The following is a 27773-nucleotide window of genomic DNA, read 5'->3' on the forward strand; positions in this document are numbered from 1 at the left end:
GCACGTGACGCGGCGTGCGGCGCGCCCCTGGGACTTGTAGTCTCCTTCCAGAGCGCGGCTGGGGGGGCGGGGCAAGGTGCTCCCGTGTGGCGATTGACTGGGGTGTGCGCGGGCGGCGCGCCGGGTGACGGTGCGCGGTCGGCGTCCTGGGGAAGATGGCGGCGCCCACAGGAGTCTGAGGCGCCGGGGCGGCGGTGAGAGGTTTCCGTACAGACAGAGCGTGCGGCTTTGGGGTCCGTGTTTGCCGTGTTTCCTGCTCTCAGGTTTCGCACCGGCTGTGCGCCCAGGCCCTCGGGCGCGATGTGGAGGAACTACCTCTGCCTGCGGGTCGGGTGGCGCGGTCTCCTGAACCGACCCTCAGGTGGTCCCACGGCCTCCGTGGGGACGGGGGCGAACATCCCGTCCCCGTTCCGGGCCTACACTCCCCCGGCAGGTAAGGTAGGCCAGGGCACGTCCCCCTTTGGCCAGAGGCCAGCCGGGCTACGGTGGGCTGAGAGGTTCTTACGTGCGGGGCTGGGTAACCGAGGCGGGGCTCAGGCTCACGGGGTGACCCGGCTAGCCGGGTCCCGTTACAGACTGGGAAAGAACCCCAGACTCGGGCAAGGACCCCCACAGGGCGCGCGTCGCGCACGTCTCACGCAGGTCTTCAAGGCAGGAGACAGTAATTGACATTTGACATGCGCGGTTTTTCTCAAAGTTTGCAGCTTGCTTCTCTTTAATAAGGAAAGCGGATGTTTTCCATGTTTTCAGACAGGGAAATTCGGGTTCTGTATGTTGATCACTCCAAGGTCACAGAGCAGACCCAGAGGCTAGTGGAGGGCAAAGCTCAGCCCGTCGGCCTGCATTCTGTGCCTTAGGAGCTCGCACCGGTGATCTTCAAGACCGGTAGGGCTTGGTCCCCGCCTGGATGATGTTCATTGTCCAGTGCAGTTGTCATATTCTGGTTAAACAGTAGCTAATAATGCCCTGTGGTAAGGGAAGTACAAAGAAGCTGTGAGAACACGAAGAACCACCCACTCCCGTCTCGGGGTGTCCAGAAAGGGCCCTGGGTTTTTGAAAGGACATTTAGACTGAGCGTTGCTAGATGAATAGGAGTTCGGTGTAGAGGAGGAAGAAGAGTGCGGGGCAGCTAGAACACGTCTGGAGGTGACGGTGTGCGAGGGGCCTGCTGAAATACCGCCTACTTGGAAAATCTAGAACTCGACAGGCATTTGGGCATTATGGCAGGGGTACAAGTCTGGGGGCCTGATGCTGGCGGGACCCCTGAGGTACTGTGTGACCTTGGGCCTCTTTTTCCTGTGTGAGTTGAAGGACTAGGTTGCCTCTGAGGGTCCTTCTGTTAAGTTCCATAATTTTATACAAATGTTGTATGTAGCTGGGAACTGCAGTTTCACCTTTGAGGGCACAGGTGGAGGGTCTGGAGGCAGGCCATGAAGAGCCAGTAAAGAGGAAGAAGGAAGGGCATCTATGATAATTGTGATTTATAATAACAAATATATATATATTTGGTCTTTCTCCTCTTCCTGGCACACAGCTCCTAAAAGCCATAAGAGAATCTTTTGTTAAAATAGTTGGCCTTTTATCCTCAAGTAGTTCCAGAGTGAGAAAAATGAAAGGAGTGTCTTTCAGCCACACCTGAGTTTATGTCAGTGAGGTGATTTAGAAAATCCCTAAGAATTGGGACTGGTTGCCATGGGAACCAACCACGTGATTAGAGGGTTGACCTTTCAGCCCTACTCCCTGACCTCCGGGGAAGAGAGAGGGGCTAGAGATTGAATTGATCATTAATGGCCTATATGCCCACATAATGATTCCCTAAAATCCCTGAACTATGAGTTCTGAGAAGTTCAGAGAGCTTCTGGTTGGTGAACATGCAGAGATGGTTTAGAGTAGCATGTTCAGAAAGGGCATGGAAGCTCCTCGCCCCTTCCCACATACCTTCCCTTATGCGTTCTTCCATCTGGCCGTTCCTGAGTTGTATCTTTTTATAATAAAGCAGTAATCTGGTAAGTGAAATGTTTTCCTGAATTTTGTGAAGTGCTCTAGCAAATTAATCAAACCTGAGGAGGCAACATTGGAACCTCCGATTTATATCCAGTTGGGTTGGTCAGAAGCACCTGTGACAACCTAGACTTTCTATTGGAGTCTGAAGGGGGGAGGTGGGGTGGGGTGGGGTGGGCAGTCTTGTGGGACTCAACCCTTATCCTGTGGGATCCGATACCAGCTCCAAGTGGATAGTGTCAGAACTTAATGGAACTGTAGGACTCCCCGCTAGTGTTGCAGAGTTGATTGGGAACCCCTCCCCCTATTTGGAGTGCCTGTGTTAGTGTGTAAAGGAACACGAGAGGTGGCGTTCATTTAAGTTGGCAAAAGCAGAGGGTTGGTTTAGGCTAGTGGATGCCACTCCCATTATGGGGGCTTTTCATCTGCCATCTCCTTTTCCTTTTCTTTTAAAGAATCTTTTTTTTAAAAAATTGATTTGTGTGAGAGAGAGAAACATCCATTTGTTGTTCCACTTATTGATGCATCATTGGTTGATTCTTGCATGTGCCCTGACCGGGGACTGAACCCACAATGTTGGCATATCTGGACGATGCTCTAACCAACTGAGCTACCAGGCTGGGGCTCCTATTCCTGTCTACTGCACACTTACTAACTTGGGTTCTTGGAAGTACTTGGCACATGGTAGGTCATCAGTCGTGAAAGAAAATATGAAGGAATGAAAGAATAAAGCACAGTGGGAGGGAGGTATGTGAATCAGGCCTATGGGTGATCTAGCGACTTTGCCAGTTGTGAGATTCTGAGAGTCTCTGGAGTGGTGGAAGATTAAATCCAAGTGGGGCCTTGATGAAGACTTCGATTGGCAGGTAGGTTGATCTTGGCCCCATAGAAATGGCCATGACATTGAAGTTGGTCAGGAGGAGAAAAGGGGGTTAGGGAAGGGTCACTTGGGTGTTAGAGGAGATGTGGCAGCAAGGAGACCCGTGTGAGGCTGTGTGGCGGTCCAGCTGGGTACCAGCTGCTTGGAGGGGAAAGTGTTCTGAAGAGGCAGCATGTGTGGCTGAGTGTGAATGCCCAGTGAAGTCAAGGGCAGAAGTCTTGTCTACTTCATTTGTAGCTTCTCTGACACCTGGACAAGTCATTTAGCTTCTCAGAGTCTACCACCTCAGAGGCATCTTTCTCATGGTTGTGGCAGGCTGAGGGAGAATCTGTAGATAAGGCATCCAGCCTGCCACCTGTTTTTGTAAGTAAAGTTTTATTGGCACACAGCCACACTCATTCATTTGCATATTGTCTAGGGCTGCTTTCACTACAGTGGCAGAGTTAAGTAGTTGCAACAGAGACTGAATGGCCTGCAAAGACTAAAATATTTACCATTTGGCTCGTTAAAGAATAAAATTGCCAACCTCTGCTCTGGATGCTACAGCAATTTGGAAAAAGTGTGTTTAATTATTTAGCCCATTTACATTAATTGCTATGACAGATACATTTGGCCTGAAGAATTTTGTAACAGATTTACTGAGGTATAATTCACTTATCTTTCATTTATTTAAAGTGTACAATTACATGGTTTTTAGTGTATTCACAGAGTTATGCAACCACCACCCATAGTCAATTCTAGAACATTTTTATTATCCCAAAAAAGAAACCTTGTGCCCTTTAGCTGTCACCCTCCATTGTCCCCTCCAGCCTAGGCAACCACTACTTTCTGTTTCTATACATTTCCCTATTTTGAACAGTTTATATAAATGGAATGTGGTCTATTTTGACTGGCTTTTTTTCACTTAGAATGTTTTCAAGGTTTATCTAAGTTATAGCATGTATTAGTTCTCTGTTCTTTTTCATTGCTGAATAATATTCCATCTTATTCATCTGTTCACCTATTGGTGAACATTTGGGTTGTTTCCATCTTTTGACTATTCTGCATAATGTTGCTATAAACATTCATGCACAAGTTTTTATGTGGGAATATGTTTTCATTTCTCATATATCTTAAAGTAGAACTTCTGGGTCAAACAGTAACTGTTTAACATTTTGAGGAACTGCCACACTGCTTTCCAAGGTAGCTGCACCATTTTACATTTCCACCAGCAGTGTATGCAAGTCCCAGTTTCTCCACATCCTCGTCAACACTTGTTATTATCTGTCTTTTTTATTATAGCCATCCTAGTGAATGTGAACTAGTATCTCCTGGTTGTTTTTGTTTTAATATGTCTGTATTGATTTCAGAGAGGAAGGGAGAGGGAGAGAGAGATAGAAACATCAATGATGAGAAAGTCATCATTGATTGGCTGCCTCCTGCATGCCCCCTGCTGGGGATCGAGGCCGCAACCAGGGCATGTGCCTGGACCAGGAATTGAACCTCGATCTCCTGGATCCTAGGTCCATGCTCAACTGCTGAGCCATGCCCACCTGGGCAGTATCTCCTGGTTTTGATTTGCATTTCACTGATGATGAGTGATGTTGAGCATGTTTTTATGTGCTCATTGTATATTTGTATATTTTCTTTGGAGAAATGTCTATTCAGATCCATATACCATTTTTAATTGGGTTATTTGTCTTTTTATTATTGAGTTGTAAGTGTTCTTTATATAGTTGGCCTGAAGAATTTTGATACCAGCAACGGTTGGTGTGAGACCCCTCTCCTTCCATTATGGATGGCAGGGATAGCCCGAGAGAGAATTTCAGCTTTAAAGCTTAAGGGCCGCCAGATGGCACTGTTAGAAAGATAAGTGTGAGGCAGCTACAGGAGGGCGCTTCTCCAGCTCTTGGTGCACAGTGGGAGTCCTTGTTCTGAGGCAAAGAGCATAAAGAGCAAAGACCAAGGCAAAGTCCTTATAGAGCAAAGAGAGCCTGGTAATTGGGGGCTGATAGAAAGATCACTCACTGGTCCATGAAGCCTGGGACAGGAGGAGCAGTGTTGGGGAAATGACACAGAAAATAGCCTGTTTCTTTAAATGGATTGAAGCAACATCACAGGAAATGGGACCCAATGGACATTAATTTCCAATTCAGTACCCTTCACATAAGCAGGTTTTTTGTAACTTGTCTCTGCTTACATAGCCTGTTTTCTTGTGGTCAGCTTTTTAAATTCAGCACTTTTTTACATACCCATTTCTTTGTATCTACATAGTCCACAAAATTGTCTCTTAAAAGGCACTGGGTGTGTTTTTGCCACAGAAACAGATGTTCTGTAAAGGGAGTGATTCATACTCAAAATAGACCCGAGTTCTGCGTGCTCCTACAAGGCTAGGCTGTTTCTTTCATCTTTAAAGATGGTGTTCCTGCCCTAGCTGGTTTGATCTCCCTCCCTCCCTCCCTCCCTCTGAAAAACAATGGAAAAAATAAAGATGGTGTTCCTGTTGCTGTCAGCTAGCCCTGTATTCATGGACACAATGGAAGTTTTGTAGGCTTCTAGTGGCCTCATGATCTGTCCTGTGTAGCCCAAGACCTTTGAGGGCCCAGGTGAAGAACCTTTATCTTCTGTCATTGTTGGGGAGCACAACTCCCACCAACTGAATTTTCCAGATCATATTTGCCTATGGGAACCCTTACTTGGCTCCCTCTGCCCTCCTCACTGTAACCGACTGACCCCTCTCTCCAGATCTAGCCCCCACCACTCTCTGGGCATCTCTAACCATTCTCTGCTGGATAGCTACAGTCTTCTCCTGACTGCCTTTCTAGTTCTTCAAAACTGTGCTCTCTTGAGGCCCCAGACTTTCGTGTAAGCTGTTTCCTCTGCTGGAAACTCTCACATGTACCCCCTCTAGAAATGAACCTATCAGTGCAGGTTGACTAACTCCTTCCCCTTTAGTCTCAGATGGAATCTGACTGCTGGGAGCTATTCCTTTAGCCCATAGGGGAGTGAGCTTCCCCAGCGTGTATCTCAGTGTTCCTTATACTTTATTGTTTGGCCAGTTTAGTGTCCATCTCCCTGCTGGATAGTTAGTGCCTCCAGGGTAGGGGTGAGCTTTGAGTCCTATTGCCAGGACTTATCATACTTCCTGGAAAGGGATTAATATTCACCAAAGTTTGTTTTAAAACTTCCAAGACTGAAGTTTGCCCTCCACCTGTCACTGCTCCATTCAGATACCTGTTTAAAACATACCCTCACGTGGGCCCACCGTCGACCGCTGCTTCACAGCTTTCGTGCTCCTTTTGCCCAGCTGTTATCTTTTTCTACATGGTTTTCTCCTGTTTTGAGCAATTTTGGTTGCCCCTTCCTTGCGCCTGCACCCATCCCACCCTCTTCCAGTTGTCCTCCTAACAGATAAAGAAGTGGGCCTGGCCAGCAAAGCAGAAAGAAAAAAAAAGACTTCCCTCGTGGGAAACCCTGCTGTCTTGGCCTGTGCTGTCAGAGTCCATTCCTTGGCCCCCAGGTCTCCTGGACCCATTTCCCAGGGCTGTGTGGGGTAGTGTGCTAGAATGCTCTCCATTGACACTTCCTGCTCAGGGGATCCCCACCCACACCCCTGTGATGAGTCAGAGCTTTCAGCTCTTCCCACTTCCTGCCTGGCCTGGCTGTAGACATGCTGCCCAGCCAGGGCATTGGAGAGCATCCTGGCCGCCATCTGGATGCATTGATCCAGGCCTTCAGACACACAAGGAGCCTCCAGATGTGTCGCACCTGCCCTCTGAGTATGACTGACAACCTGTACAGCAGGGAAACTTAAAAGCAGCGAGGTGAAGTTTTGGTGTCAGATGTGTGAGAGAATCAGTGTTATTATTTCAGACGAAGGTGGTAGATCATGCTCTAATAATGTAGTATCATCAGTTGTCAGATCTGATCACTTAAAAAAAATTTTAACTCTGAAAACACGGATTTTTGTCTGTTTTATTCACTGTTTTATCCCAAGAACCTGGTACAAGGTTGGTACAAATATTTTTTGTGGAAAAACAGTTTAGGTCTTAGTTTAGTAAGTGCAACCACGGGGTGCAATTTCCATCTGTAAGCATTAAGGATAGCAAATGAGATTCATGAAAAAACCCCCCATATGATGTGCAAAACATAAAAATATAATGTTTGGAGTAAGACCAGATACTCTCTTTCCATTACTCCCTCTTCCCACACTAAACAAAGTTCTGATTTCCATAGTCAGTTTGAATTAATAAAACTTCAACTGAAGCTTAGTTAAAAATAACATTAAAAGAAGTTAAAAAGCATTAAAAACTAATGAATCTCCTTTTCCTTCACATGCTACATCATTATTTCCAATAAGTAACTTTAGTCAGACTCTGAAGGCTTTAGGTACCTGATGAATATGTGAAAGAACAAACGAATGAATGAATGAAGATTTTGTTTATCACAGATGGTAAGGACTGGGTTATGGTTTATAGCTTCCAAAATGTGACTTATTTGTTCTTTGTTAATTGAAGGAATCTGCATAATTCTTTATGCAGTACTCTTGGTTTTTAATCCCCCCAGGTGAAAGAGGAGGAATGTGTTTATATTTTCATATAAGATTTTATTCAAGTTATTTTCAGAAGGAAACACAGGACACAGGTTTTTCCCTTCCTAAAGGAAATGTTTGGAGTTCCTGTTAAACACACAGGCAAGCTGGTTAATTAGGTTAATTAATTAGTATAGGGGATGGGAATGCTCTTGGGATCTCTGCTTACTGCCTGGGCACCACACGCATGTACACGCACATCACGTCCACCCTGGCTCCCACTCCTGCCTTAGAGGAATCGGCCTCTTGCCTGAAATGGGCACATTGTGCTGGCATGGGGGCAGCACTAGTGGGGGTGCTGAGGGAGGAGCATGCTTAGAAGTTAAAGCAGAAGGCACTGGAAAAGTCCGTTGGGCCAGACGGTCTGTTGGCTCACGATGCTGTGTGATCAGACTGTCCCTGGGCTGGCGGGGGCTTGACCAGTTGTCCTGTTCCTCCCTTATTGCTGGAGGGCGAGTGCCCTCCTGCCACGGGCTTTGATCAGAAGCTGTTGATCATGCCACGGAGAGTAGGGCAGACCTTGAATAGCGATATGAAAATCGAGTCAGTCAGCAGTTAGCAGTAACGATGCAGACTGGTCTCGTCGCTCCCGGAGCTGTCTCAATGTGATTTCACTGCCTCTGAAACTCTTTCCCACAGAAAGGAAGAGGTTTTATCGGGACGTCAGCGTCACACAGGGGGAAGGTGAGTGTCAGAAGCTCCGCCTCTTTTTCCTGTGAATGGGCAGAAACATTTTCACCTCCAGCCAGCTGGGTGGTGAGATGACCCTTCGCGCTTTTGTCAGATGTTTCCGTAAGCCCTCCATGGAGCGACTCAGGGTTGTCCTTGTCTGCACCAGTTCAAGTAGCTAAATATAGGAATGGTCACTCAATCCCACTTAACAATCCCTGAGAGGTTTTCATTTGATCTTTCAAGGTGGCTTTGAGATAAACCTGGACCACAGGAAGCTGAAAACTCCCCAAGCCAAGCTCTTCACTGTCCCCAGCGAAGCCCTGGCCATCGCAGTGGCCACTGAATGGGACTCCCAGCGGGACACCATCAAGTTCTACACCATGCATCTGGTAACAAGTTCACAAACCTATCCTCCGATGCCTGCTGGTGGCTTTCTAGGGCACCTGGCAAAAATTGAGACTCCTATCCAAATTGCAATAAAGCCTTTGGGCATGGGCTACAGCCACACTTGCCTCCTCCTATGTGCGAAACGCTCCCCCTGTGGCCTGGCCACCTGCAGGTCCCCTGCTCAGAGCGCTGTGCTGCTGGTTGGCTGGCTGGGTCTCTGGTCTTGGGCAGATGTCACCCTCCCTAACTGCCCTGCTGTCTTATTTTCTATCATGGCAGCTATTCTTTTGTTTCATCAGCACCATGGTTTGTAATTGTCTGTTTTATGTTTGCACTGCCTTGTAAGCACAGATGGAAGAACCATGTCTGTCTTACCAGTGCATGGCCAACTCCTAGTATGAAGTTTAGTTGGCACTCAGTATTGGTTGAGTGCAAGAACCAAAGGGGCAGGCAGGGCAGGTGGGGCAGGTGAGGACCCCATGGAGCCAGTGCCCATCCATACAGTATGACTCACTGAGGCACTAGAGCAGCCTGAGGAAGGGCCAGCTAGACCCTGGCTTTAGGCCCTGCAGCTTCCAAACTATAACCTTGGGCAAGTTACTGCCCCATGTCAGCCCCATGTTCCCCATCTGTGAGCGGTGGGTGATAACAGTGCCCACTCATAGAGTGGTGATCAGGATGGAATGAGCTGATGCATAGAAAGGCCTGAGTGTGGTTCCTGGTACATACAGAGAGCATTCAGTCAACACTGGAGTTAGTGCTATCAGCCTGGCCACCGCCGAGCTCAGCCTTGACATACCGGACCTCGGCATGTTCCTCAACATCTTCACACCCTGCTGCAATGCTGGCCTGGCCTGCTCCTTTGTCTATGACATAGGCTGACGGGGCTACAAACTAATCATAGAGTACCTAGCAACCTACTCTCGACAAGGCCAATCTGGAAAGTAATCCTGTTTCTGGTTCGGCTGATTTGTTCTCCTGCTTTCTGAGGTGTTAAGGGAGCCAGCTGGTAAGCTTTTCAGTCATATTTGGTTTCCAGTAATGCTTATGTGTCTTATTTAACTGAATTTGACCTCTGTGGGATTCAGTTTCCACATCTCTGAAATGGGTATAATAGTACCTATCCAAAGTGGTACAGCAGAGCCCAGTAGTAAAGAGTGTGAAACCTTAGGAAGTACATCAATCCTAGGGCCTCTGAATATTCTGTGAGTCCCACGAGCTGTCACACACAGTGCACTGTTGGCACAGACTCTGGCTGTAGTCAGCTCTCAGATGTGTTGCAGCGGAGGCTGTGGAGACACCATGGGTCAAAGGCTTGGGCTTGGCGCTGCTACTTGCTGGGTGTCGCTGGCTGGCTGGCTCTCCCTGCCTCTGTGGGTTGGAAACGGGGTCCTCAGGAACGCAGTGCTTTTGCCCGGGCCCAGTAGGTGGTGATAGGGTTCTCTGCCTTTTGATTCAGACCACATTGTGCAACACGTCTTTAGACAACCCGACGCAACGAAACAAGGACCAGCTGATCCGGGCAGCTGTGAAGTTCCTGGACACCGACACCATCTGGTAATTGACGTTTAGATGAGCATTCCCCTTGGACCTAGTGAGTTCCTTGGGCTGTTTTGCCTCATTTACCCAGTTATAGGTAGAAGAGGCAGCCCCTTTCCTTTATGTCCCAGGGCAGGGAAAACAGTCTAGCTAATACTAGCATTCAGCTGCTCTGCAGACCCCCAGGACAGAGAACTCCTCGGGCTGCAGTGGTGTCAGAGCACTGGGCACAGCTCTTCTGCAGCCTGGCAGCTGTCCCTTGGCCTGGGGTGGAGTGGGGTGTAAGCAGCTCTTGCAGGCTCTAGAACCAAGGGGGTCACTTGCCAACCCCCAGCAGGGCCTCTGACCCTCTGCTTCTGCCTACTAGACAGTCTCATGTAGGCACCCTTCCCGCTGCTTGTCAGCTGGACAGGGGTGGGCAGGCGCTGATGTTTGGGAACTGGCTTCCTCATTTCTAAATATTCCCATCGTGCCTATGTTCTTTATTTTCCTTTTTTTAAATATACATATGTACGTATTATAGGAATTGGCTCACCCAATTTCAGAGGCCAAGCAGTCTCACAACTTGCCATCTGCAAGCTAGATAATGAAGGCCAGGGGCATAGTTCAGTCCGGGTCTGAAGGCTTAAAAGATGTATGTGTGTGTATACACACATACACGCACATACACATGTACACACACATGCGCACACACATATACATGTACACGCGCCTGTACATACACATGCACACACATGCATACACACATACACACATATTTATTATAAACAGTGACTCACAGGATTTTGGAGACGGAATCCCAAGGTCTCAGTAGTGAACTGGATACCCATGAGAGTTGACGTGTACCACTCCAGCAGGCTTGAGAACTGGAATGAGCCAGTGTTTCATTCGGAGCCCAAAGGCAGGAAAAGAACTGATGTCCCAGCTTAAGGCATTCAGGCTGAAGGAGTTCCCTTCTCTGTGTTCTCTAGCTAATTGGTTAGTGACGTTGAAGGAAAGTTGACGAAGTGCTGAGTTGGCTGAGCCGCCCGTGTCTGTTGGCTGAGTGCTCTAGCAGCCTCAGTTATCTCACAGCTGGCATGTGAAGTCAGCAGTGGGGTGAGGAGGGAATGGCACTCCTGGAGAGGTGGCCTGCAGTGCCAGTTTTGAGTTGCTAGTCAGAAAGTCCACTCCATATGTGTTAGAGGCCATTTAATTGCAGGGAACAGAAACCCTAGCTCTGGTAAAAGGGTTTTCTTAAAAGCCATACAGGGACTCTAATAGGAAATTGACAGTTGGCCATGCGATGTGGGAGCTGGAAGGTTGGAAACCAGAGTTCCTCCTTCTGCCCTGGGGGGAGAGTCCACACACTTGTCTGCTCCTCAGCAGCCCAGCTTTTCTTACACACATGTAATCTCTCTTCTCCCCTCTGTTCACATTGGACTGGTTTTCCACGGTGCCCACTTGGGTTCCTGTCCCATGAGGCCTTGCAGCTAAGCTCCCCTCAGCTGACTCCATCTCTATGTCTCTTAGTCAAAACAACTGGTATAGCCTGGCATCGGTGGCGTCAAGCCTCGTGGCAGCATCTGCATCTGTAGTCAGGAGGCAGGTGGGCTCATGAAGTCCAAACAGGCAACTTGGTCTGTGGCCAGGAACATGCCCTCTTGGAAGGGGTGCAGGTAGGTAGGGATGCAGTGACAGTTCTATACAGCATTCACATTCAGCATCCTAGGGCCGAGTGGGTGTGGATTTGAGCATCCAGTATTAGTGTTCATAATGGTACTAACATAGTGCTGCCGGCCTTGACCCTTCAAATAATTAGGGACATGTAGGACAGTGGTTCTCAAACTCAGGCTCACATTAGAATCCCCTGGAGGGCTTGTTAAAACAATCCCAGAGGTGCTGCTTTCCATAGTTATGGGGTGGGGCTTGAGAACTTGCTCTTAAACAAGTTCCCAGATGGTGCTCTGCTTCTGGCCCTACGGCCTCACTGCTTTAGGGGAAAGATTTGTGGGGCTGGGACAGTAGTGATGTGCTTTTTGCTGTTGCCTTTTGTGGTTTTCTGTTGTCTGTCACGGAATGAAGGAATTGTACTTTTTTATTAATGAAGGTGATTTTTGCAATGAATTAGCTACAGGGTGGAAGAGCCAGAGACATTAGTGGAACTTCAAAAGAACGAGTGGGACCCAATCCTAGAATGGGCCGAGAAGAGGTAAGATATGCAACCCTGTGGTGCTGGGCAGGCTCTTAGGGTCAGGGGGCCATGCTGGACAAAGCAGAGCCCTTAGCTAGTAGACTTCTGAGTCCAGAGCACCCTTGGGATTTCACACTGTCCAGATGTTCAGTAATGGGGCCACTTTGGAAAAGATGTTCCTCAAATTTGTTTCAGCCATCATGCACCAAGCACCTGTTATTAGTAGGCATAGTGCCGAGTGTAGATGCGGGGCCCCAGCAGTGCCGTGATTGGCTGTGTGGCCTTGAGCTAGTGACTTGATCTCCCTAAGGGTTAGCTTCTTTGTCTGTGAGTGGGGCTTATAGTCCCGACCTCTTAGGATATTGTGAGGAGTAAATGAAGTGATGGTTAGCATCCTGCTTGGCACACAGTAAATGCACACATTCTGGCAGTTGTCATCTTTACCGATGTCACAGTTGCTACACTATTAAAATAAATCATAAAACAGTGTGTATGATACATACACACATGGAGAAAACTCTGGACAGCATCCTACAAAATTATATGTAACATTTATCCTGTGGATATAAGGTGCCCAGGAATTGATGCTGCCCAGTATTCTTCCTTAGCAGGAAGACTCTTTCGTGCAGACTGAATAGACTATTGATGTGGTGGCAAAATTCAGGAAGGGCTAGTACCTCGGTACTGTCTTGACCCCACAGTATTTTGTAAGCTTATGTGGAGTAGTTTTTGGCATAGAATTTTTCACAAAAGTGATGTCTGTCATTCGGCCTGTCTCATTTGTACACATTTTCTGAGTAGCCACAATGTGCCAGGCATCCTTGTAATCTATAGTAAAAGCTATAGCCAGTGTATTAAAGGATCAAGTGAAATGTTACAACTGTAGTACTATGTAAGAACTATAAGGACATAATTTCACTTTGGTGTCTAATGAAATAAAACAATATTTAGGTGCCTGGAGATCTCTGCTATGATACAAAATTGTAAGCTTTTAAAAACAAAAAACAAAAACAAACAAAAAACCCCCAAATTGTCAGCTTTTTGTGGCAGTTGAGATTTCTTGTTGTTAATAATTTACAGAAAAACTGGGCCATTTGCTGTGTTCCATTTGTACTATTAAAATTTTCAGCAAGAATATTTCTAAACAAATGGGAAAAGTCAGTGATACAGGAAAGAAAATTACAACTTCCGGTGAAATGGTGGAGTAGGTAAATGTGGTACTCATATCCTTTCACGACTGCATCAAAATTACAACTAAACTAAAGAACAGCCATCATTGAAAACCACTTGAAATCTAGCTGAACAGAAGTCCCATAACTAAGAATATACAGAAGAAGCCACATTAAGACTAGTAGGAGAGGCAGAGATGCAGAACAGGCAGGTTCCACACCCATGTGTGGTGGTTAAAAGTCAGGAGGGAAATCTCAGCTGTGGAGGTACCCCCCGAGGAGCGAGGGTTCCCAACCCTACACCATATTTCCTTGCCCAGGGTTCCAGTGCCTGGAAAAGAAGTCCCCATAACTTCTGGCTGTGAAAATCAGTAGGGATTGTGGGTGAGTGAGATGGAGGGCTGCTGGAGTCCCAGGTGTTCCACTTAAAGAGCCCATGCATGGACTCACTCCCTCTGAGCTCCAGCAAGGGGAGCAGCTCTGAAAGGCACCAGGGACATATGGGAGGAGTTGAATGGCATGGCTTCAAGGGAAAGGCTGGCGGGGCAGCTTTCTCCCAGACAGAAGTGCTGGCAGAGGCCATTGTTCCCTTGCTGAGCCCTCCCCCAGTAGGCAGGTGCCATATCTGAGACTTCATCAACCTGGCTATCATTGTTCACCCAGACCTGGTGATTCCCTGAGACCCTGCCTCATCTAACTTTTGGGCTAGCCCAAGCTGCTTCCAGTGGTGTTTCCATAGAAACAGTCTGTGTTGGCTCATGCTACAGAACTTTCCTAAAATCTCCCAAAGGTCCACAAACCCCAAACAAGCAGCATTTGGCCTCAGCAAGCCCCATACCTCTTGCTAAGCAGCCCCAAGCCTGGCACTAGTAGGAGAGGCCTTGGTTTGCAGCTTGGCCTCTCCAAGCCCAGAACAAGTGGCAGCCATCTGCAGATCACTTTGTAGCTCATACTGGGTGACCCCAGAGAGGGCACAGGCAAGGACTGACTTTGACCTGCACCTCCCAGGAGGCCCCAGAGCCAGTGCACCCAGTGAATAGCTTCAGACCACATTGGAGCACCACCCAACCACTTCCACTTGTAACACACACAAGAGGTGGACTTGGTGAGTACCTGAGTCCCACTGAAGTGAGACCTGCTTTGTGGGGTTGGCCTCTGTACAGGAGCTCTTCTGCTATAATCTCACCCAGTCTTTGCAGCCAGTTTGCCTGGGGGTCAGTCCCTCCCATTAATGTGCCAACAGCAGTCAAGGCTCAACTACAATGGGGGTGCACCTGGAGCACCCTGCTTGGGTGACCGGGGGAGGCAGCCCCACAGGACACCTACCACGTAAGGCTACTATACGAAGACTGGGAGATGTAGCAGCTCTACCTAATACATAGAAACAAACACAGGGAGACAGCCAAAATGAGACAAACATGTCCCAAATGAAGGAATAGAACAAAACTCCAGAAAAAGAACTAAATTAAATGGAGTTAAGCAATCTACTAGATATAGAGTTCAAAACACTGGTTATAAGGATGCTCAGTGAACTTAGGGAAAGAGTAGATCAACTCAGTGAGAACTTCAACAGAGAGAGAGAGGAAACACAAAACAGGACCAGTCAGAAATGAAGAATTACATGACTGAAATGAAGAACACACTAGAAGGAATCAATAGATTAGATGAAACAGAGGACTGAATCAGCTATTTGGAACATAAGGTAGCGGAAAACACCCAATTAGAACAGCAAAAAGAAAAATCCCAAAAAGAATAAGGGACAGAATGATGAGACAACATCAAATGTACCAACATTCACATCATGGGGGTAAGAGAAGAGAGAAGAGAGAGCGCAAGGAATTGAACACCTGTTTAAAAAAATGACAGAAAAATTGTCTGAGTGAAGGAAAAAGATACATGAACCCAGGAAGCACAGAGAGTCCCAAACAAGATGAACCCAAAGAGGCCCACACCAAGACACATCATAATTAAAATGCCAAAGTTTAATGACAAAGAGAGAATCTTAAAAGCAGCAAGAGAAAAGCACTTAGTTACCTACAAGGGAGCTCCCATAAGACTGTCAACAGAAGATTTCTCAACAGAAACTTTGCAGGACAGAAGGGAGTAGCACAAATTATTCAAAGTGATGAAAGGTAAGGACCTACAACCAAGATTACTCTACCCAGCAAAGCTATCATTCAGAATTGAAGGTCAGATAAAGAGCTTCCCAGACAAGGAAAAAGCTAAAGGAGTTCATCACCCCTTAACCAGTATTAAAAGTAATGTTAAAGGGTCTTCTTTAAGACGAAAAGAGGTCAAGAATATGAATAATAAAATGGTAATAAATACATATTATCAACAATCACTTTAAATGCAAATGGATTAAATTGTCCAATCAAAAGACATAGAGTCACTGAATAGATATAAAAAGAAACCCATACATATGCTGTCTATAAGAGGCTCACTTCAGATTGAAAGATACACACAGACTGCAATAAAGGAATGGAAAAAGTTATTTCATGAAAATGGAAACAGAAAAGCTAGAATAGCAATACTTGTACCAGACAAAATAGACTTTAAAATAAGGCTGTAACAAGAGACAGAGGACCCAGCAATTCCACCCTGGGCATTTATTTGTCTGAAGAAACCCAAAGACATATGCATCTGTATATCTATTGCAGCATTATTTACAATAGCCAAGATATGGAAGCAACCTCAGTGCCTGTCAATAGACGAATAGATAAAGAAGAGGTGGTGCATGTGTACAATGGAATATTAGCCATGGAAAAGAATGAAATCTTACCATTTGCGACAACATGGATGGACCTAGAGGATATTGTACTGAGGGAAATAAGACAGAGAAAGACAAATACCATATGATTTCACTTATATGTGGAATCTAAACAACAAAACAAAACTGAAACAGACTTATAGATGCAGAAAAAATTTTGATGGTTACCAGAGGCAATGGGGGTTGGGAGGCTGGGTGAAAAAGGGTAAAGGGATTCTAGCCGGTGTGTCTCAGTGGTTAGAGTGTCGGCCCATGCCCCTCAGGGTCATGGGTTCGATTCCTGGTCAAGGGCATGTACCTGGGTTGCAGGTTCAGTCCCTAGCCCTGGCTGGGGCTCGTGTGGGAGGCAACCAATTTGTGTGTCTTTCTCACATCAGTGTTTCTCTTTTTCTTTTCTCCCCCTCCTTCCCTCCCTTCTACTTTCTCTAAAAAGCAATGGGACCCTAGCCGGTTTGGCTCAGTGGTTACTGTGAGCCCTTGGACTGAAGGGTCCTGGCTTCGTTTCCGGCCAAGGACACGTACCTCCATTGCAGGCTCCATTCCTGGCCCTGGTCAGGGTACATGTAGGGGGCAACCAATCAGTGTTTCTTTCTTACATCGATGTTTCTCCCACTCTCTCTGAAAAGCTATAGAAAAAATATCCTTGGGTGAGGATTTAAAAAAAAACAATGGGGAAAAAAATATCCTCAGGTGAGGATTAAAAAAAAAAGCACATATTGGTAGTTACAAAATAGTCATGGGATGTAAAATAGAGCATAGGGAATATAGTCAATAATATTGTAATAACTATGTATAGTGCCAGGTGGGTACTAGATTTATTAGAGTGATTACTTTGTAAGTTATATAAATGTCTAATCACTAGGTTCTACACCTGAAACTAACATAATATTGTACATCAACTGCAATTGGAAAATAAAAATTTAAGCAAAAAAATAGAAAAATTTAAAATTTGCTTTTATTCTATTATGTTTTTCCTGTATTTTATGGAGTTATGATTGTTCTTGAAAATGTATCATTCCTGAAGCTAGCTCATGTCCCCGACAAAAAACAATGCCTTGTGTATATAGAGGCTTAATAAATATTTAATAAAGTGATTGAATGGTACAGGACACACACAAATATTATTGAAGGAAAATGATACTTAAATCTTTTATGACCTCAATGTGAAAATGCTTCTTAAAAAGTTTAAAAAGCAGTAATCCATGCTTTTGACAGAGATTCCAGGCAGATAGTCTCTGGCAGCCTCACGTGAGTGAGGCCCCTGCTTGCACGACTCACTGACTGTGCCTCCACTCAGGGCGGTTTCTTAATCCTCTGGCTTTACTCAGGATGGAAATTATTAGGTCAGGAGGCCACTGACTACAGTGGCAGTCGTTCCCAGAATCCCCAGGACTGACTTCTTGACCACTTTCCCTGAAGGGGGTACTCACCTGCTCAGCAGTTTAGGGCTTTGTTCCTGGACAAAAGCTGAGATGCACAGCACACCAAAGCCTTTTCCTTTCAGATATGGCGTGGAGATCGGCTCTTCAACCAGCATACTGGGGCCCAGCATTCCAGCCAGAACCCGAGAGGTACTCGCCAGCCACCTGGCATCTTACAACATGTGGGCCCTACAAGGTATGCTTGGCATTTCCTGGGCCTCAGACTGTGGAGGGACACCCAGGCCCAGGTATCCACAGCCCAGAGAGTCACAGGAAGGCTCAGGGCGTGGCTCTGATTTTCACTTTTTTGTTCAGTCTGAGGGGACAGCAGGCTCACATCCTTCTAGGAGAAAGTTGGCTTTCTCTTCTTCAGAACTTCAAGTCTTATCAACCTGGACTAGGACCTATGCCCATCTGTGAACCAGTCACTGGGGCAGGAGGTGAAGTGGTTCAGGTCATGCGCCCACCACAGGTAGGACCAGAGGAGGCATCTCCCCCAAGGAAAACCAGAGTGCTCGTGGCAGAGAGTGAGGAATGGCTACAAAGTTGGTCAAGAAGCCATGTGCCCTGTAATTTGTTTCCACTGCCTGGTACCTTTGCACCTTTCTAGGGATGGAGGGACTCACAAGGAATAGGTATAGCAACTGCTCTGTCTGTTTCAGGGCGGAGGTGCCCTGGGTCCTGACTTGGCCTGTGTCCCTGCAGGAATTGAGTTTGTAGTGGCCCAACTCAAGTCCATGATGCTGACCTTGGGCCTGATTGACCTGCGCCTGACAGTGGAGCAGGCCGTGCTGCTGTCACGCCTGGAGGAGGAGTACCAGGTGAGGCTCGGCCAGTGGCCCAGAGGCGGGTACCTCCAGTGCCCACCTCATCCCTCCCAGCTTCAGACTAACTGGGGGTGGGGGGAGAGCTAACCCTTCTGTTTTATTACTTTTGTGTACAGAACAGAAACTGCAACAAATAATAAAAAATAACTGTGTACTACCACTACTTTCCAACATTGTGCTCAGCTCTCCCCTCATTGCCTCACCTCCTCTTCTAAACAACCTGGTCAGGTGAGGGCTGTTGTTATCCCCATGTAACACAGGAGGACACCGAGGCACAGGCCACACCCTCAGGAAATGCTGGAGCCAGGTGACTCCGGATCAAGGCCTTCACCCCCCCCACCCTGCAGGCAAATCAAGATCATTTGGCCTGGCACATCTGCAGAATGGGCCTGTTAAAATGGCTGGGAGCCACGTGGGTGCTCTAGGCTGAGCTCTGTGCCCTGACATTCACACAGGTCATCTGAGCGGCAGGGGGCACAGAGGGAGCTGCTGCTGTGCACAGGTGCTGATGTAGTGGACACAGAATTAGGGTTTGCTCTGCTGTCATTTGCTTTTAAAAAAAAAAATTGCTTTTTAGAAAGGAAGGAAGGGGGAGAGAGAAACATCGATGAGAAAGCGAAGCATCAGTTGGTTGCATCCTGCACACCCCTACTCGGGGTCAAGCCTGCAACTTGGGCTTGTGCCCCGACTGGGAATCGAACCGGCAACCTTTTGGTGCACGAGACGACGCCCAACCAACTGAGCCACATTAGCCAGGGCCAAACTTTTTTTTAACCCTCACCCGAGGGCATGTACACTGATTTTAGAGAAGGAGGGGAGAGAGATGTGACATTGATGTGAGAGAGAACATCAGTTGGTCACCTTCTGTACGGGCCCTGACTGGGAATCAAAACCACAACCCAGGTATGTGCCCTGATTGGGAATCAAACCTGTGGCCCTTCAGTGCACGGGATGACTTTCTAACCACTGAGCAACCTGGCCAGGGCTCAAATTTTTTAACAGAATTAAGGCAGTCTTTGCTGCCGTTTTTTCTCCTGCCTCATAAGGTTGCTATTACAAATTGGTTCCTAGCATGATGAAGCCCTTTCATAATGGCCCAGGTCCATCTAGTCACCTGCTCAGAAAAATGCCTGGGGGAAACTCTGTATTGTAAAAGAGGCTAGCTATTCTCTGGATGTTAGAAACAATTAAATGGGGAAAGGGGTGACCTGTGGGGATGTGAGGCTGTGAGGATTCTGAGAGATAGAAGGCCAGGAAACCTGGTTTCTGGTCTGGGCTTTGCTTTTGACCCAAGCCAGGCCATTGCTTTCTGAACTTCAGGTTTGATCTGTCACAAAACGGGAAGTACGTGATTTCTCTCAAAGTATAAAATGCTCTCCAGATGGTTAATCACAGTTGTCCAGATTGAGACTAGGCCACCCAGCACTGCAGATAGCTTCTGTGGCAGCTGATTCCCAGTTCCTGGATGGGTGGGGCAGGCAGGCCAGGCCTTCTGGGCCCCCGCCCAGGGAGGAGCCAACAGGGGCAGATGGGAGGGATACTGACATCTGGACAGCCACACTGAATGTCCAGGGTTTCCCCTGTAGTTTAAAGTCTGGAGAGAAGTCTGCAGCCCTGTCCCATGTGTAGAGTGGAGAGGCCTTTGCAGTGCTGTAGCACCCCCTGGAGTCAGGTAAAGTGACCCTGTGGCCTGGTTGATTTTTTTATCCCACTCACTTGGGGGCCACTTGCAGCCCTGCCTGGTCAGGCATCTCACAAGGGGATCACATTTTTAAAAAATATATTTTTGTATTGATTTCAGAGAGGAAGGGGGAAGGAGAGAGAGAGAAACATCAATGATGAGAGAGTCATTGATCGGCTGCCTCTGCACGCCACCTGCTGGGGGTTGAGCCTGTAAACCAGGCATGTGCCCTGACCGGGAATGGAACCATGACCTCCTGGTTCATAGGTTGATGCTCAATCGCTGAGCCATGCCAGCTGGGTGGGATGATGTTTTACAGGTTGCCTACGCCAGCCTCCTTGTAGGAAGAAGTGTGAGAGAAAGGATGGTGCACAGGTCGGCCTCAGGGAAGACATGCATGGTTTCAGTGCCTGGCATCCCTAGTAGTGGTGGGTACCTGCTGGCCCTGGGCCTGGACTGCACCTATCCTAGACCATCCACACCTTCTAGACACCAGTGCCTGCTCTGGCCACCTCTGTGTTCTTACTTGCTGCCTCCCCACTATGTGTGTCTTGCATGTTTTGGCAAGATTGGAGCCTGTGGCCCTCAGGCCAGCTCTAGGGATGGTATGTGGCTCCAGCTGGCAGCAGCTGGACACTAAGCTGCTCACTCAACATTACTTCTTATCCTGTCCTCAGATCCAAAAGTGGGGCAATGTTGAATGGGCCCATGACTACGAGCTGCAGGAGCTGCGGGCGCGCACAGCCGCGGGCGCCCTCTTCATCCATCTCTGCTCGGAGAGCACCACGGTCAAGCACAAGCTCCTGCAAGAGTGAGGTCTGGTGGTGCGCCTGCACACCCGCAGGACAGAGGCTGCACAGCCACTGGCACCCTGAACCTGCGGACACCAGGGCCTAGCCTTCACTTAGTGTTGCCTGAGATGTCTGAGGCAGTGCAGCATTCTGGAGGTCACCTTGAGTCCACCACGGTGCCCTTGCCCAAACAGCATGAGGGCGGGGTCAAGGTGTACAAGTGGCTTTCTCTCAATCCTGATTTTATTAAATATTTCTCCACCCTGGAAAGATGTTGAGCCCTGTTTTCACTTGTGCCTCCACATATCTTCACTCCCCTTGTCATATCTGGGTTTCACCAGGGACAGCTTAGCTCCCACAGCACAAGCTGGTATCTGCTGCCTGTGGCCAGGAGCCTCACTGTCCTGCCATCATGTCTTCAGCAGACGGCCCTATGGACTCTGTGTGTCCAGGTGTGGCCCTGGACCTGAAGCCCAAAGGCTTTTCTCCCTCATTTTTAAAAATTTTTAATTTTTTTTAATATATCTTTATCGATTTCAGAGAGAGGAAAGGAGAGGGAGAGAGAGAGATAGAAACATTAATGATGAGAGAGTCATTGATCGGCTGCAGCCGCAACCCAGGCATGTTTCCCAACCGGGAATTGAGCCCCAATCACCTGGATCCTATGTCGATGCTCAACCGCTGAGCCACGCCTGGCCAGGCTCTCCCTCATTTTAAAATTTATTTTTATTTTTTATATGTCTTTATTGATTTTAGAGAGAGGAAGGGAGAGGGAGAGATAGAAACATCAATGAGAGAGTCATTGATCAGCTGATGCCTGCATGCCCCCTGCTGGGGATCGAGTGTGCAACCCAGGCATGTGCCCAGACTGAGAATCCAACCTCCATCTCCTGGATCCTAGGTCAATGCTCAACTGCTGAGCCACACCAGCTGGGCTTTTTTTCCTTGTTTTAAATCAAACGATATTTAGAAAGTAACTCCTTTGGTCTAAGCTGATTGTTTCTACTTGTTCCTACTATTTCAGGGGGAAAAAATATAATTTACTCTTGGAAATAGAAATGTCCATTATTTCTGGGCTAAAAGCCCTGGTAGGCCTGGGCAAGGCACCCCGGCGGCATGTGTCCCATGCAGGGAGCCCCGGCGTCTTCCTGACTGGCCACTTGCACAGTCCTGGGAGGCAGGTGGTGTCATGGTGCCAGGGCCCAGGGGAAGGAAACTGGAGAGTCTGGTTTCAGGCAACAATGGCTTTCTGAGCTGTCTGACCTTGCCCACCTGAGTAGCAAAATGGCATAACTCCCATTCATGGGGCACTGGCTGCTTGCCAGGTGCTTCAGCACACTTTCCAGGCATGTTCCCTGAACCCGTGACCGTGGTCAGAGAAGGTACTGTCACATTCCCACCACACAGCAGCTGGGCTGCAGAGGTGGCGTGGGGTGTCCCGGCTGTGCTCTTCACCTTCCCAGAGGGTCTCTCGTCCTGGTGGCCAGGCTCAGACACAGAGCCGCAGCCTCTGCCTTGGTGCCACTGCCTAGTGGCCTCCCTGGCTTCCCTCCCCAGCACCCAAAGAGAGCAAGGCTCAGTCCACACTGGCTGCCTCAGCCCACAGCCAGTAGCCTGCCCTGGGCATGTGGAGAAAATGCCACACAGCTGACACCGGGCACGGCCAGAGTCCACCCCACTGGCAGCCCCTCGGGAGTTGCTCTCAGTAGACTGGCTAACTGCTCCTGTTTACACGTGAATGTGAAATTCTGATTACTTCTCTAAAGAAGGGAGGAAAGGCAATATAAGTCCTTTATTTCTCTCTATATTTGGGAGTTTTTGCAGGGTGGTGGAAGGATGGCATTAAAGGGGCTGTGGGCTGTGGGCTGAGAAATCCTCTCAGTCTCCCCTGCGAGGTTGGAAGTGGACACTCTCCTGCCAGGGCCAGTGCTGTGCTTTCTAAAGGAAGCCTTGGGGCCGACAGCCCTAGTCTGTAATGTCGCCATAGTCAAGGTTGTCCAGCTCATTCTGCATGTGGTCGACGTACTGATTGATCTCCTTCACACGCTTGCGGTTTCTCATGATCTCATCCTTGTGAATCTGAGGGGCGAGACCAGAGCCCAGTTTCCTTGGGTCAGATAATTGGTTAATGTCTTTCACTGAGTTGTTTGGGGGAAAGAAAAGTAGTTCTTTGAACTTTGCATAGTTACGTCTTTCATTTACTTCACAGTGTCCTGTGTTCTGCCTCATCTATCTATGTACAGGGTGTCCCCCCAAAATGTAAACACGCTTTGAATAATTATTAATTCCAATGAGTTAAATCTGAAAAGAAAGAAGCATCAATTGCACTATCAGCTGTTAAAGTGTGGATGCATTTTGGGGGACACCCTGTATTTGAGGTGAGAGTTAAAAAAATGATGAAGCACATGGGCTTTAGAATCTAAGTGGCCAACAGGAAGTCTTTAGTGTAGAGTTCTACAGTCCTTAACTTTACTACTTTCTTCATTTCTTCTTGCAAACGTATGTACTAGGGGAGAGGCCTTGTTTCTTCCTGGCTGGTAGCTAGAGGTGTTGGTGCAGCCCGCTGGTTATATCTACTCACCTTGTCCACTAAATGTGTGCACCAAGAGTTGACCCTGGTCACCAGCTCATCTTCTCGGTTGTCAATCTTGAGGAGGTGGACGTCATGGGAGGCCCCCACAGCATTCACAAGTGTGTCTTTGTCCACAAAAAGCTGGTGAGCGAAATATCAAGTGAGTAACTGTACCTCCTTATTCCCTGTGCACAAAGCAGCGAGCGGAGGGAAAGGAGCCCCAAGCACCCCTGGCTGGTGGAGGCAGTGCCAGTGGTGGCTGCCAGTGCCCGGTGGGGAGCTCACCTTTGTATCAGGGCAATTTTCTCACAGCTCATCTGGTGACAGCCCTCCCAGCCCTGAGCAGGGGGTGAGTGCTATGGGGAAAGGGTCAACCAGGGCATTGACTACAATCCGAGGGAGAAGGCAGATTAGATGGAGGCAACCTCACTCAGGACTTTGGCTTTCAGAATGGTTCCCTCTTGGTTACCCTCAAGTATGACTTGCCTGGACCCTTGCAGGCCAGGTGGGAAGTGTGAGGCTGGCCGAGGGCTCGAGGCTGCTCTGAGGACAGAAGGCCCTGCCAATAGATGGGCGCTCACACCACACTGTTTCCCCACTGCTGCCCACGCTAACCAGGTCAAACCTTATACTACACATGGGGTCTCCTGCTTGCTTGCATTCTTGACCTTGTAAAAAGTTGTTGAAAACAGCCACCCTCTATTAGACCTGGCTGGCTCTATGTGTTCACACTGTGGCTGCTGTGTGCCTGGCACTGTTGACCCTCAAGTGGAATCATTTCCCAGGGCGGGACGGCAGCTGAAGTCCTCAGAGGCGGCTGCTTCCCCCGTGGAGTGGACACTTTGAGATGCCAGGACAGCGCCTGGCCTGAGTGCTCTGCACTGAGGAGAGGCCTGCATATGGGTGTGGACATGTTTGTTCTTTTGTATAGTAACTGTTAATAGTCTCCAAAATATGTTCTGTGGAATCTTGAGATGTTAATGTTTCTAAAAAATAAAAAAATTAAAAAATAGCATTCTTCGGTCAAATGCCTTTGGGAAGTCTGCACACCCTAGGTCCCTCTGAATTTCACAGTGCCAAGAGCCCTCTTCCAGGGACAGCTCTGGAAAATCCTGTGGAAAATAAACTCTTTTAACTTTTTCTCAGTTTTGCAACTTATTTGGCCACAGAATTCTTTTCAGAGTAATACCTCTTACTATCTTATGGGATGCTGGTTTTTCACAGAATCCCAGATGGAAAAGCCAAACTAGCTGGTGTGGGACATGGGGCCTCTGGGGAGCACCTGGCACTGTCACACAGGAGAGATGACAAGAGGTCACTAAGTCCTTCCTCTGTGCATAGAAGGGCCCAGGCCAGGCTCTTGGGGAGGCTCAAAGATACATCCACCCTGCCTGCCTGTGACCTCAGGCAGTGTGTGCCACAGGGTTGTACAGCCGCTTCAGAGCAGCCACAGCCATGTTGACACATCACAGACAGGTCCTCATTTTCCATTTTAAAGAGTGGGTTACAGTGATCTCTGAAGCCAAGCAGAGAAATGGTTCCCCCCAGAGTTTGAATATATAGAAGGCAGCTGTGGGAGTGAAGTCTGCTTGAATTGGTTATGAAAAACTGTGACTGTAAAATACAAAGGAAAGGAATCTGGTTTAAAGAAATGATTTTAAAATGTAAGTTTCAAGTTGTTTCTGGACTCCAGGTTGCCTAGAATGGTGGCTACATTAGTGTGCCTTTAAAATAGTTCCTATGGGTAGAACATTCTAGCTTCCCCTCCCGTTTCTGCTGGTCAAAAGCCCTAAGGTAGAGGTAGGGTGTGCAGAACCCTTGAGGAGCAGCCGTCTTGGCTCCTGAGTGGCCCCACCCTGTCCTGTGGGCCTTGTGGCTGTAAAGACCCATTTCTTTTAAAGTGACTTCTTGGGGGGATGACTTTTGAGAAGGGCACAGCTGGTTCCCTCCCCAGGACCACCGAGATGCCAGTGGCTTGAGGATTTGTTGCCCCATGTCCACCTGGGATCAGATCATTCTGCCATACCCATTTTGGGGACTCACCGATGTTGCAGCCCCCTTAGCCACAGAGAAATGAGCAGGCATCCTCCCCACCAGTCCCTGCTTGGCCAAAGGTGCAGCGACCTACACTGCCAGCCCCTCTTCCAAGGGGGAGCCAGGATCTTGTCACAGCCACCCTATCCAGGGACTGCTCACCTGTGTCACACCCACTCAATTAGCAGCCTCTCTGAGGCCTGCCCTTGCAGCTGGATAAGTGCCCAGGGAGCCTGTCTGACCTCCTGCTGCCTCCGAGAATGGCAGTGGCTCGTTGCAGCACAGGCTGGCTCTGAGCCCTCAGCCCTGGTGGCAGGAAGCAGTAGCATGCTCACTGCCCACTGACTGTTGTGCGGGCAGCTGTGCCTTCCAAGTGCCACTCAGGGCCCCTTACCACCAGCGCCAGGCTCTGTCTTTCAACATGTGTCGTCTGCTTTTCCTTGCAAAGTGGTGAAGGACTTTAAAATATACATTTGGCTCTAAGTATGGAATGAGCTGGTCGCAGTCACTCACTCGGCTGGATGAGAGTTTTAAAGAGAGAACCTCATCAGTGTAACCTTTGATCATGAGATGCTCTTTGATAATTACATACTAGAGGCCAGATTTTTCCAACCAAAGGCCCTGCTCCCTCATCTGAACCCCATCTTGCTACAGGCTCAGTAGACATTTTGTTAAAACGCTTTGAGTCAAACTGCCTGTGTTCCAATTCCAACTCTACCACTTACACACTGCGTGTCTTAGGTGGGTTATTCTCCTCCCTGTGCCTCAGTTTCCTCATCTGTAAAAGGGAATCATCGTGGTACTGATATTCCTGGGTTGATGTGGAGATTGAAAGACAGCAGGCCCTGTGGGCCGCAGGAACTGGCAGCTGCTTGTGCTGTTACTAGTTACAGTCAGGGCATGCTTTTCTCTTGAGAACAATGTGCCACACTGCATGGCTTGACACTAAAGAGACACAACAACAGTGTAAGGTCCTGGCGATGTCTTTAGCTGCAAGTGCACACATGCCCACAAGGACAGAGGCTCCCACTGCCTGCAGAGGACAGGCGTCCAGTGGCCCAGCTGGCTGCCCACTGCTGGGCTTTACCAGGGAGCCCAGGGAGCCCCTTAGCTCAGAGCAGAGCCCCGTTGCCCTAGTGCCAGGGCCACAGTCAAACCCAGACACCTGTAGTCTGCAGTGGGGCACAGTGCCAGCTCAGTCCAGGGCTGGGCTCTGCATCTCTCAGACTAGTCTGAAGCCAGACTCTGCTCCTCACAAGTGGTATCACCTTGGGCAGTGTACTGAATGTCACTGAGACCGTCGTCCAGCTTTCCCGCCTGTTCCCTGGATGATACTGGCACTGCCTCTGCGGGGCGTCTGGTGAAAGGAGACGGGTGTGAGCATAGGCTGCAGAGCCTGGACCGGGTGAGGCCTCAGGGCGCAGAGCTCTGGCTGCCAGCCCACTGCCCACAGCCCGCCCAGGGGCAGGGGCCATGTGCTCCTAGAACCACAGGAACAGGTGTGAGACAGCCCCAGGCAGAGCCAGGCAGGAGAGAGGGCTGGCCACTGAAGTGCCAGCCGCCTGCTTGTCCGCCAGCGACCTGTGGGCTTCTTTCTCTGTGTCCCAGTCATTAGAGAGGGAGCGCGTTTCAGCCCTGTGCCCACTGGCTGTCACAGACGGGGGAGCCATGTCATGAGGGGACTCTACTCACTTCTTATGGGTTTTTTTAACCCTCACCCGAGGATATGTTTTTTATTGATTTTAGGGAGAGGAAGGGAGAAGGAGAGAGAGAGCCAGCCCTAACACGTACATGTTAACCTATGGGTTGGAACCCTGTCTCTTGCAGTTTCAAGGTAATGGATCCTATAGCCCATCTGAACTTCCCCACTTTTAATCTCATAACTTTTGGAGTTTCTTCAGAATTTGCTCCTATGTAAGATGAAGAATTATCTAGTAAAATTACATTTTCAACATAAAAAAGAGAGAAACATTGATTGGTTGCCTCCCGTACACATCGTGACTGTGTGCACCCAGACTGGGGATCGAACCCACAACCTGGGGATGTGACCCTGACCAGGAATCGAACCTTTCACCTTTGGGTGTATAGAACGACATTCCAACTAACTGAGCCACTGGCCAGGGCTGTACCCACCTCTTGATGGTCCATCTGTCTGGGGGGTTCCAGAGGGGACCCTTGGGGGTAGCCTTACTTCAGGGCTGAAGGAAGATGGCATCTCCCTGTGCCTGGACAACAGCAGCATTTATGTGTGTTTAGGGAAGAGAGGCTGGTGGCACAGTGGCCTTG

The 27773-nt window shown here is 48.5% G+C and overlaps 2 protein-coding genes across 6 annotated transcripts in view; one reads left to right on the forward strand and one right to left on the reverse strand.

The window, feature by feature from the left end:
* Positions 1 to 60: 60 nt before the first annotated feature.
* Positions 61 to 24593, forward strand: ATPAF2 (ATP synthase mitochondrial F1 complex assembly factor 2). Of its 3 annotated transcripts, XM_081161452.1 has the most exons (8): positions 61 to 433; positions 8091 to 8135; positions 8367 to 8512; positions 9970 to 10067; positions 12160 to 12240; positions 17666 to 17778; positions 18288 to 18403; positions 20768 to 24593. In XM_081161452.1, the coding sequence occupies exons 1-8, from the start codon at positions 301 to 303 to the stop codon at positions 20903 to 20905; spliced, it is 870 nt and encodes a 289-aa protein (XP_081017578.1). In that variant the 5' UTR covers positions 61 to 300; the 3' UTR covers positions 20906 to 24593. The 3 variants fall into 3 exon arrangements, with proteins under 3 accessions (XP_081017578.1, XP_081017580.1, XP_081017579.1); XM_081161453.1 differs by lacking the exon at positions 8091 to 8135 and having other exon boundaries at positions 100 to 433; positions 20768 to 21151; XM_081161454.1 differs by lacking the exons at positions 17666 to 17778; positions 18288 to 18403 and having other exon boundaries at positions 69 to 433; positions 20768 to 21151.
* Positions 21617 to 27773, reverse strand: part of DRC3 (dynein regulatory complex subunit 3) — a 38574-nt gene continuing 32417 nt past the window's right edge. For 2 of the 3 annotated variants that reach the window (XM_081161451.1, XM_081161450.1), the window contains 2 exons: positions 23463 to 23594; positions 21636 to 22960 (listed from right to left, as the gene is read on the reverse strand). In XM_081161451.1, the coding sequence (XP_081017577.1) occupies positions 22847 to 22960; positions 23463 to 23594 (246 nt within the window). In that variant the 3' untranslated portion in view covers positions 21636 to 22846. Of the gene's footprint in view, positions 22961 to 23462; positions 23595 to 27773 lie in introns of all 3 variants that reach the window. The other variant, XM_081161449.1, reaches the window with a different exon arrangement.

The sequence above is a fragment of the Miniopterus schreibersii genome (genome assembly GCF_964146895.1).
Source record: "Miniopterus schreibersii genome assembly, chromosome: 16".
Lineage (NCBI taxonomy): Eukaryota > Metazoa > Chordata > Mammalia > Chiroptera > Miniopteridae > Miniopterus > Miniopterus schreibersii.

Excerpts from the sequence above, each read along its gene's own strand:
- ATPAF2 (XM_081161452.1), top strand. The coding sequence starts at position 301 with ATGTGGAGGAACTACCTCTGCCTGCGGGTCGGGTGGCGCGGTCTCCTG. Across the intron at positions 8,136-8,366 it reads CAGCGTCACACAGGGGGAAG|GTGGCTTTGAGATAAACCTG; the intron begins GTGAGTGTCAGA and ends TGATCTTTCAAG. Across the intron at positions 18,404-20,767 it reads GCCTGGAGGAGGAGTACCAG|ATCCAAAAGTGGGGCAATGT; the intron begins GTGAGGCTCGGC and ends TCCTGTCCTCAG.